The 11,899-nt window shown below is 36.2% G+C and overlaps 1 protein-coding gene across 1 annotated transcript; it reads left to right on the forward strand.

Annotated features, from left to right (window-relative positions):
- Positions 1-10,208: 10,208 nt before the first annotated feature.
- Positions 10,209-11,150, forward strand: LOC109438992 (olfactory receptor 11H6). The gene has a single exon (XM_019719180.2). It carries the CDS (start codon positions 10,209-10,211, stop codon positions 11,148-11,150), a length of 942 nt encoding a protein of 313 aa, XP_019574739.2.
- Positions 11,151-11,899: the final 749 nt, after the last annotated feature.

Here is an 11,899-nt window from a genome sequence, read left to right on the forward strand (position 1 = left end):
TTTCTCCACATCCACGCCAGCACTTGTTGTTTGTTGATTTATTGATGACAGCCATTTTGACTGGGGTGAGGTGGTATCTCATTGTGGTTTTTATTTTCATTTCTCTGATGGTTAGTGAGGTTGAGCATTTTTCATATGTCTGTTTGCCATCTGTATGTCCTTTTTAGAAAAATGTCTCTTCATGTCCTCTGCCCATTTTTTAATTGGGTTGTTTGTTTTTTTGGAGTGGAGTTGAGTGAGTTTTTTATAAATTTGTGATATTAACCCCTTATCGGATATATCATTGGCAAATATCTTTTCCCATTCAGTAGGATCCCTTTTTGTTTTATTGATGGTTTCCTTTGCTGTGAAAAAACTTTTTAGTTTGATGTAATCCCACATGTTTATTTTTTCTCTTACTTTCCTTGCGCGAGGGGATAAGTAAAAATCTTACTCCAGGTAATGTCTGTGAAGTTTCTTCCTATATTTTCTTCTAGGAATTTTATGGTTTCAGATCTTGCATTTAACTCTTTAAGCCATTTTGAATTTATTTTTGTATATGGTGTAAGGAGATGGTCCAGCTTCATTTTTTTGCATGTGTCTCAACAGAAACTTTTCAGGCAAGAAGGGAGTAGCAGGAAATATTCCAAGTGATGAAAAGCAATGACATACAAATTACTTTACCCATCAAAGCTATCATTTAGAATTGAAGGACAGATAAGGAGTTTCCCAGACAAGAAAAAGCTGAAAGAGTTCATCACCACCAAATCAGTATTACAAGGACTCTTAGAGGAACTTCTTTGAGATGAGAGGTGGGTTAAGGCTGGGTGAATGGGGAAGGGATTAAGAACTACAAGTTGGTTGTTATACAGTAGTCATGGGGATATAGGGTACAGCATAAGGAATATAGGCAATAATATTGTAATAACTATGTATGGTGCCAGGTAGGTACTAGATCTATCAGGGTGATAGATGGGAATGGGGTTGGGGACAGTGTGAAAAAAGTGAAGGCATTAAAAAAACAAATTGATAGTTAATACAGTATAGGGAATATAATCAATAATGTTGTAAAGACCATGTAAGGTGGCAGATGGGCATTGGACTTATCAGGGGGATCACTTCATAGACTGTGTCCAATGCACTATACACCTGAAGCTGAAGTAGAATAATATTGAATGTCAACTATAACTAAATATATAGGTATATATAGTCACGGAATGTGGAGTACAACATAGGGAACATAACAGGTATTACAACAACTATATAAGATGTCAGAGGGGTAGTAGCTTGGGGAGTGGGTTATCACTTTATGAAGGGTTTAAATATCTAACTATTATGTTGCTTTGTTAACCTGAGACTAATATAAATAAATAAGTAACTAAAATTATGGTACATTTATACAATGGAGTATTACTCTGCCATAAAAAGAATGAAATCTTACCATTTGCAAAAACATGGATGGACCTAGAGAATATTATGCTAAGTAAAATGAGTCAGACTGAGAAAGACAAACACCATATGATCTAATTTATATGTAGAATATAAAGAACAGAATAAATGAACAAATAAAACAGAAATAGATTCATAGATACAGAGAACAAAGTGATGGTTGCTAGATGGGAGAGGGTTGGGGGATGGGTGAGAAATGTGAAGGAATTAGGAAGTACAAGTTGGTAGTCACAAAATAGTCATGGGGATGTGAAATACAGTATGGGAAATAATCAATAATGTTGTAGACTATGTAGTGTGTCAGATAAGTACTGGGCTTATCAGGGGGATCGCTTCCTAGATTATATAAATGCCTAACCACTGTACCGTACACCTAAAACTAATATAAAATGATATTGAATGTCAACTGCTATATATATATATAACATATATATAATATATTATATATAAGATATTTATATATTATATATTATAAGATATATATAATATTTTATATATATATATACACACACACATAGATATATCCCAAGGGTGTCAAAAAGTGTATACACATGACTTGTGTATTTATCTTTTGTTATTGGTATATATTGAGTATTACAATTTTAATAGTTTTTTCCTTTCTTAAAATATGTATACATTTTTTTGGCACCCTCTGTATATATAGTTAATGGATGTTAAGTATAGCATAAGGAATATAGTCAATGGTATTGTAATAGCTATGTATAGTATCTGATCGGTAATAGACTTGTTGGGGTTATCACTTTGTGAGGTGTATAAATGTCTAACCATTATATTGTTTTGTACTAACTAAACTAATTAAAAATTTTTAATTAAAACAATTTTTTTTAAAAACTGTCTCTGCTCTCAGAGAACTGAATTCAGATATTAGCAATCCCACTTATAAGATGTGACACCTTAAACAAATTAATTTATCTAAGCTTCAACGGCTTTACCTATAAAATAAAAATAATAGTAATATCTGACATATTGAATTATTACAGGAATTAAATTAGCTTATTCATAAAAGTTACTGATCTTACTGCCTGGCACATAACAAGCTTTCAATAAATATTGACTGCTAATATTTGTATGGCAAAGTAAAAGGGCAGCTACAGGCATAGATGGACTTTTGGATCCATGTAATACATTAAAAAATGAGTAAACAAAATAGGTGTCTCTTTAATCAGGGAGAGAGGTGCAATATTGCATGCCAAATGGACAGTGTAAACAGATGGAGAATCGTTGGTCCCATGTGAGAAAGGGATTATTAGATGTTTGAAATAAACTCATCCAAGGATGCGTCCCCAGGGTCATGTCCAGCCACCTGAGGGAAACTCAGCAGAGGCCCTTTAGGGAAGCTGGCTTTGACCTATCAATAGTTTCACTGGGGACAGTGGAGAATCCAAGCTTTTATTCTTCTCATTTTATTCTTCTCAGGTAGGGGGCAGGGGATGGTGGCGCGTGGAAACACACCTTTTCTAATTTCAAAAAAAACCACAATACATTTCCCCAAGTACACTGAAAGTGAATGCACCAGGGACAGAACTCTGAGATCCAGGGGAAATGAAGAGCAGGGGAAGGCTTATCTACACACAGTTTCCTTTTCCCAATCAGTGCCTGAATCAACTCCTTGAACAAAGGGCAGATTCCCATATTTTGTGAAAGTGGGACGGAGAAAAATATGTGTTATATTTTGAGTCCGGAAATGTAAGTTTGAAAAGTATCTTTCTAACTTTCTAGTAGAAAAAGAAACCATTACTTTCAAATTTTGTCAACTGAAAAGGGGGGAAAAAAGATATGTATACTGCCCTCATTTCATCCTTTTCTAACTATTGCCGTGGTTTTTGTGAGCTTTAGTCTAAACTACAGTATTTTCCTTGAAATAAAATTTACTGAAGAAAAGTAAAACCCAAACTGGAAACTAATATTTTCCTTTTTGTTTCTTTTAGGGAGTAAAAAGTAGACTTAGGATAAGGTATGACTCCTTCCAATGGGAAATGAATAACAACACAAAGCCTCTCCAGAAGCTGAAGGCTACCGTTTCTCACAATGTTGCATTCAAATATTTAAACTTAACTTCTAATCTCTGCCCTAGGTTTATGACATGGTTTTGGTCACCCAAAGTAAAATATCGCCTTCAAGATACTCTGTTGGGAATTTACCCTTTCTCCTCAACCCTGGCACAGAGTTTATTGGCTTGAAATCCAAGTAGCAAGTTAAAAGGAGATGATATCCTCTTGAGTGGTAAGTCAAACATGACACAAATAGTGGGCTTCCTATCACCTTGGGACTTTCCAGGAATAGTAAAGTTCATAAAAAGAGTAAGTACCTGCAAAGAGCAATATTTTATAATAATTATTTTTACAGATTATAAAAGTAATATATGCTACTTGTAGAAATTTTGAGATATACAGACATGTATAAAGAAGAAAACTATATATCCCATCATCTGACTTTCAAAAACATACCATTATTAATTTTAAGTTTTATTTCCTCCCTGGAATTGTCCTATTTCCTTATATTGTTTACTTTTTCTACAGAAATATATATAAAGAACTACATAAACCCTTGCTGCACAAGTATAGTGTTAAGTATAAAGAATTTTATAAACCTTTACTACTCAAAAAATCAGCAATACCTTATTGCTTATTAGAAATTTATAATCCCAAGCCCCATCCATTCCTTTTGACTTAGAATCTGTTTTTTAACGTGATCCCTGGAAATTCTTATGCACTGCTATGGTGAACATGCTCATTATTCATTTTTCTACACCTCTGATTGTTATTTAATGGGTATAAATGTTTTAAAAGCTCTGAGTATTTCCAAACTGCCGGCCTGAAAAAAAAATTTACAAGTTTATATTCTCTCCAACAGTTCTGAGTGTCATTTCCTTGCCAACACTGGTATCATTATTATTCATCTATGCTCATTTGAAAAACAAAAGAATTATACTTTTCATATTTAAATTAAAAATCTTCATCTACAAATGCAGAGGTTATAGATTTAAGTCCCACAATTTATACTGAAATTTCATATTCACTTGTTAAAATGCCCCTTACTTTTATTGAAAGAATATTTCTAATTGTTAAGACATTTCACCACACAGGAATAAAAATATGTGTCCTAAAACATCTCTTACATTGAAAAGTATACAAGAATACAGTAGGCACTCTGTAAACTTTTGTTGAGTTTTTTAAATGGCTTAGGCCAGTAATCAGCTATAAAGCCAAGTAAACTTCAGAAGGTAAGCTTGGAAAGATGGTATCTACCACATAAAGTATCCGATAAATGATAGCAAAGTGATACTTAATAGAAAATGAACTAAATTTCATGATTGACAGCAATCAAAAAATTAACACTATTCTTTAAAAAATATTTTACTGAAAATATGTTATGAAATATTCTCCTTTACGTATACAAGTACAAAATTATATAAAATGGGTAGTATTGTAGCTAGTTCTTAAATTTTCCAGGGTCAGAAATCTCAAGCCATATTATGTTAGCAGTAAGTCTAAGGAAAAAAAATAAACGGAGAGAGAGAAAGAAAGAGACAAACAGGAACATACGAAGAGACTAGTGAAATAAAGTGATTGTAAAGAAAGATGAGTTTCTCTAAGGAATTTAGTGAGCTTTTCACTGGATTAATACCTAACAAGAAGGTCTTTCCAACACCAGCTGATAGCATTGTGGTGAGAGGGTCTCCTTGCTTGCAAGGTTTATGAGCTGAAAGAAAAATACTGGGCCTCTGGATAAAGAAAGGCACGGGACCCATCATCCAAATTAAAAAATGTACAGCTCCAAAGGATGATCTCCTTTCCAAAAGAAGGGGGACAAATGTATAAAATAAAATTGACATGAAAATCACCTAAAGCAGCACTCAATTATTTTAAATAAGCTTAACTTCTTAGACCTAGGCAAATTATATCCCAGGATGCAGAGAGAATTTATGGATGCGATTTCAAAACCACTAATGGTGTCTTTAAAGAATTCTGGAAAATGAAAAAAAAATTTAAACTGAAATTGAACAAGGGTATCTGTTTAAAGTACAAAATTTGCTTCTAAATTTTTTTTCATAAACCATCTGTTTAATAACATATGCCAGAATGTTTTCCAAGGTCATTTTCATCACCTTTGTATTATTTTTAGCTTAGTCATCTATCTACAATTGTTGATAATAATAGACGCTAACCTAGAAAAATTTTTAAGTAATCTAAAAAAAACTTTTCTCATGTACTATATAATATTTTAATCAAAGACATAGGTGAAACTCAAAAGAAATTTTATAAAATTTATAGCTAATCAAAATAGAAAAGAAAGCTAATATTTGAAAGTCTTAAAATCTTAATAGACTGAAATATTTGGTGAAATTTAGCAATTAACCTCCCTCACTTCAAAAACTCAACGACACAAACATTAGATGGGGCCAATCTGGCTTTAAAGAAATTCTTGTGAACAAACTCCAAGGGCTTCTGTTAAATGAAAACTCAATAAAAATCAAAATAGTAAAGTTACTGCCCAAATAAGCTAATATCAATTTAAGTCTGCATGGGTTTCTAGAGCAAAAGAGATTACTACAGTAACACCGTATGAGAAGTTTGTGTTCAGTTTTAGTAAGATCACGTCTTCAGAAAGGTATGAACAATCAAAATAAGGCAACCAGCATGGAGGCACCCTGGAAATTATGTCATATTCAGTTGAAGAAAACAAAAATGCGTATTGTAAATTGAGATGATTCAAAGAACACATGAGTACATCCTTCAAATATATTTAAGTGCTGCTGTGTAGACTTTATTCTGAGCATCTGTATAATGGAGTTGAAAGAACATGAATCTGCCCCACGCTGCCACTTACTGCCTTCTGTGGCTCTATTATTACTGCCGTAATAGTTGGAAGAGTAAGAAGGATAATGCATGTTCAAAATCCTATCAGAGTGTGTGCACGTGATGGGCATGTAATAAGTGTTAACCCTGAGCGAGAAGTAAGACCAAGAGGCTAAATCAAGTGGCCCAAGAATGTGAGAGAGAACAAGGAAGTTTATTACAGCTTCTAAAAATGAAAGCTGTTCTGCCTCTCAGTGAGCTCTTTGTCATGGGTTATTCCAGCAGAAGCTAGATGACCAACTAACAAGAAAGTAAAAGAGACAGGCTCTTGCTGCTGGTGGAAAGGGATACTAGAGAGCTTCTAAAGTTTCTTCCTGCTCCAAGATTCAGTGAGTTCAGATCAATAAAAAATTGTGTTGTAAATCCTATTCTAATTCATGATTTCTCTGAGGCCAGTGAATATAAGCAATACATTATTCTAAGAAATAGAAGGCTAGACTTGACAGTTTTTTTTAATTTCCTCCAGAGTACAAGAGGAAACAGGTGAACATGGAACAGAATTCAATTATTCCCTTAAATGAGTCCCTAGGACATAATACACCAAATCAATTGTCCTTCATGCTACAAAAACAACTGGAAAATAGAGACTCAGGCAGGCAGTTGTAGAAACGGGATAACATATCTAACTGATGGAAAAAAATCTAATCATAAGAGCAATGATAAATCAAAGGCTCTAACAAAGGCAAGGAAATGATCACTTCTATCCCCTTCGTATGTCTCCTCAGTGTCTATAGCTGCTTCTTAGTATCTTCTCTGTTTTTTTTAAGTTCTTTTCCTTTTACTTCTTTAAATTAATGTTTTATCTTCATTTTATATAAATGGGTGAAGAGTGTTCTGCCTCAGGTTATGAATAACTTGAGAAGCTAAATACTGCAGATCACAAAAGTCAGGTAAGAGTAAAATCACTACAAATAACTAACTGCCTGCCCTGTCCTTCTCACTTCCGTTTATTTGAGAGGGATCATCTCCTCTTTTTTTAAGTGCTGCCATTAAATAACAGCTGCACTATGTCACTTTCAATGTCCAGTTGATGCCATTTTATGACCACATTTGAGGATACATTACGTTCAGCTCTTGAAGTTGAACTATGTTGTGTGGTACGTATTTGTATGCCTTTTAACTATCCTCATTATGAAAAAATAAGATAGCCATACATAAGAGAAAAGGCATAATTCTACCTAAATGGTATGATTGAAGGATGCTAGGAAGGCCCCACCTCCTTTCCTTCAGATGATTTGGTGATGTCCATAGCACCAACAGTCACTCATTAATTTGATGAATTTTTCCCTGGGATGCATGACATTTTAGACACATTTTTGCTGGAGGTCCTCTAAAATGGTGACAAAACAGTAAAATAGGTGCCAAAGACCATGGCACTCTTGTCCTGACCCTGTCACTTACTGGGTTGGGACTTCAGGCATTTAATCTTTTTAAGTGTTTATCTCCTCACATGTGAAATAAAGGCAATAATCCTTGTTACGGCCCCTACAGAGTAATTAAGAAAGCCCCCCCAACACCAAAAAAAAAAAAAAAAAAAATACATGTTAGACACAAGGGTTAACTTGTTCAAAAGCAATTCGTTTCAAACCCCTTCCCAAAGAGTAAGTTGCCACCTATGAGCCTCCATGGACAGGAAGCAGCTATTGCCCAGTGCTTGACTTTCTCTGTCACATGACTGATGTAGAGGATCCTATTAGCTTTTCATATCCTACAACTGCGTCTGCAAAGCTTGAACCGTAGCCCCCAATCAGAGGAGAACAGCGGGTGCCCCTTTCCACGAGCCACAAACTCTGAGCCTGGAAATAGGACCAGAGTCAATTTTCTTCATTTTGCATTCGGTTAGGGATTAGTACCTCCCTGATGGCACAACTGAAAAAAAACTCTTAGCTCAAAGGTTGGGGTGCTCTCTTGGAATACCCTAGATTTCTATGTGTCGTTGTGGTTTTAATGAGTAAAAGGAACTTGCAGGCCTGTGACTGACCTGGGTCTACAAGTTTCCCCCAGTAAATGCTGCTCCAGTAAATTTGGTATATGTGCCATCTGGTCACATGCCCTTGTGCACGTAATATGGAAAATGAGAGCTGCTAAAATTTTCACAGATGTTGGGTTTATGTTTATGCATGAGTTTGCTGGACTTTTTTTCCAGAGAACGAATGTTGTTAAGAAAAAGTGAATAGAGAATTTGAGCTCTGAGCTTCTAGAAGGGAGGAGGAAAATGATAGATCAAACAGACGATAAGCCCATATTCCAAACTTCTTCTGGGTTAAACTTTGTTTAGGTCAAGGCCTAAAATTCAGATAAACTTCTCGCTGTTCCCCTGTCTACAGAAGAATAGCCAGGCTTTCTCCAGGGCTGAATAAACCACAAAATCAAAGAATGCCAGAGAGAAAAAAGGTTGCACCGATAACCTGATTTCCATCTGCCTGTTTTGAAATAGAATTTGTGGTGCTCCTCTGTTACTATCATTTGAGTACAGTTCATCCTCGTTTCCCAGGAAATCCCACAGGTTTTCCTGGGATATGGGGGGAAAGGAGGAGGTAGTGTGGGAAGGGATCACCCAGTTTCGTAGGATCAAAACTAGGTGGCCTTAATACAAACTCCTGTGTCAGGGAAATGATCTCATCATTTAAGGCTATCATGGTATCCCTACCAGGGAAGACAGTCTATAAAGAAGAAAATGAGAGCTCTGGTGTGTTTGACTGGAAAAAAAAAAAAAAAAAAAAAAAAGTCTTAAAAGGAAGCTTATTCGGGAGTTATATCCTCAGTGGTCTGAGAAGACTGAGGAGCGCTCTCCTATTCACGCATGCGTGTTTACACACACGTACTTAGCTCATCACATGGCTAAAATTCCACAAGCAAAAACATTCTTTGGCATTTTGAAATCAGTTTAATTTATAAAGAATAACAAGAAAGTATAACATCTAGCGAGCATAATAATCCCTAAACAGTTTGTAATAGTTTATATTTCTGTAGCATTTTATAATTTGCAAACTGCTCTTGCATATATTATTTCAAGCAGTTCTCATATCATCCTTGCTCGTATTTCATCATTATTCATATGTCATCGTATATCATCATTATTCATATTTCACAGAGAAAGTAACATAGTCTCAGAGGTTAAGTCCTTTCCTGAGTAAATACTCCTCAGAAAGTGGCAGAGCCAAATCCCATGCTCTACCACACTAGGGGATTCCAAACCCGAGCTGAACCCAGAAATCTACACCTTTCCAAAGCTCCCCCATATGATTCTGATAATATCAAAGTCTGGAGCCCAGGTACTACACCATCCTACAAAGAGAGAATAGACAATAATGGCCTATACATATAAGGTTACTTAATGTAGCTCAATTGTAACTTGCTTAAAATCACTCTGGTTATTTTCATAACTGGCTTCAAAGCTTCATGTTCTCTCCTTTATGTCACTCAACTGACATTACTGTTTTGTTCAGTAAATATGCCAATTCTAATTTCTTTTTAATAATTGAATTGCCCATGTCGAGGGTTGCATCTCCGTTTAGCTCTAGCCAGCCACCTATCTGTATTGTCTAGACCAGTGTTCTCCAAAGTTTCACCAAGAAACACAAGATGGGATGCAGAAAGGAAATATCTGAATTTCTATTTGTACTTTAATTCTAAGAAAGATTTTTTTCCAAATCTTTACCAATATTTACTATATTGATTGACAGTAGTTTGTATATAGTTTAAAAGTAAACAGTCATATATAAAAGAGTATATGCAACAACTGTATTGTTGGGATATCCAACAAAAAATAGAAACCACTGGTCTAGGCCCCCTCTCCTATGAGCAGGAAAATATGCTTGCTCTCCTGGGGAGAACTCAGGAGGCATAATTCCCTTTGTATATTTCATTTCTGCTGCAATCCTCACAGGATGGAAGGAAATGACCTCAGAAGCCAGAAATATTTCCCACATTGTGACTGAGTTCATTCTATTGGGCTTTCCTTGCCGCTGGGAAATACAGATCTTCCTTTTTTCAATATTTTTTGTGACTTACATCCTGACCCTCCTCGGAAACATGGCCATCGTGTGTGCAGTGCGCTGGGATCCCCGGCTCCACACCCCGATGTACATTCTGCTGGCCAACTTCTCCTTCCTGGAGATCTGCTACGTCAACTCTGATATGCCCAACATGCTGGCCAACTTCCTCTCCCAGACCAAAAGCATCTCTTTTGCTTGTTGCCTCCTCCAGCTGTACTTCTTCTTCTCATTGGGCACAACCGAATGCTTATTTCTGTCCATCATGGCCTATGACCGGTTCCTGGCCATCTGCCGCCCCCTGCACTACCCCACCATCATGACTATTAAGTTCTGCAGCAGCCTGGTCATCTTTTGCTGGGTGTATGGTTTCCTCTGGTTTCTGATTCCAGTGATACTTGTTACCCAGTTACCATTTTGTGGCCCAAATGTGATTGATGACTTTCTGTGTGACCTGGGTCCTCTGCTGGCCCTGGCTTCAGCCTGTGTCCCAATTCCAGGGACTGTTCTCATATGTGGCACCATGAGCTCCCTGCTCATCTTTGCCACCTTTTTCTACATTATCGGCTCCTATACCCTGGTGCTGAGGGCTGTAATGCAGGTGCCCTCAGTTGCCGGCCGGAAGAAGGCCTTTTCCACCTGCTCCTCGCATCTGGCCGTCGTGTTTCTATTCTATGGCTCCGTCATGATGACATATGTGAGCCCAGGCTCAGGACAAGCCAAGGGCATGCAGAAGTTCACAACTTTGTTCTACTCAGTTTTGACCCCTTTTTTCAACCCCATGATCTACAGCCTTCGGAATAAAGAAATGAAGGATGCCTTGAAGAAAGTTCTAGGAGGTTCCTAAAATTGGTCTGTGATGTTAGTGAGTTATTCCCACATGAGTTCAGGCTGTGAGCCTCATGTCAGTGACCAGCTGGAAAACTGGAAAGTAGATGTGAACTTTTTGAAGAAGGCATTTCAAAATCCTCAATGCAGGGTCATCAATGAAGCCTTTCCCCAGGCAGAATTAATTCTCTTCCATAGCACATTACTTGTATTCTATTTTACATGTCTTTCACTCTTTCTTCTATTATAGTTAGCTGTGCACAGATTTGTCCCCACATGCCTCCCCATCCTTATTAGATTGTGAGTTTTTTAAAAGCAGGAACTATGCTTTATTAATTTCTGTAATTCCAGAACCCAGCACAGTACTTAGCACAGTGTCAGTAATGTCAATTCAAATAAAACAAATGTATCGTTCATATTTCTTCACTAGATTCTATCATTCTTGACATTCAGGACAATGTCTAAAGAAACTACGCAAACTCTGCAACAATCTGTATTTTATATGTCCTATGGATTAAATGAAAAGAACTTTCCTAGAAAAATATGAGATCAATCTGAACTGGTTGGACCAATCACTAAATGATAATCAAATCAAAGAAAAAGTTTCACCAGATGAAAGTTAATGTCTAGTAAATTTAAGAAATTACCTGCTTCCTAGCCTTCATCAACCCCTCTGTCTAATTATGTAACTGCTTTATTTCATTTTCTTCTTACTAACCATGCTTCCACTCCCACACATTTTAAAATATATACAACTTTTATCACTAA

Source organism: Rhinolophus sinicus, linkage group LG03 (assembly GCF_036562045.2).
Source record: "Rhinolophus sinicus isolate RSC01 linkage group LG03, ASM3656204v1, whole genome shotgun sequence".
In the NCBI taxonomy this organism is placed as follows: Eukaryota; Metazoa; Chordata; class Mammalia; order Chiroptera; family Rhinolophidae; genus Rhinolophus; species Rhinolophus sinicus.

What these genes read in the sequence shown, in the direction of transcription:
- LOC109438992 (XM_019719180.2), top strand. Translation starts at nt 10,209, where the DNA reads ATGACCTCAGAAGCCAGAAATATTTCCCACATTGTGACTGAGTTCATT.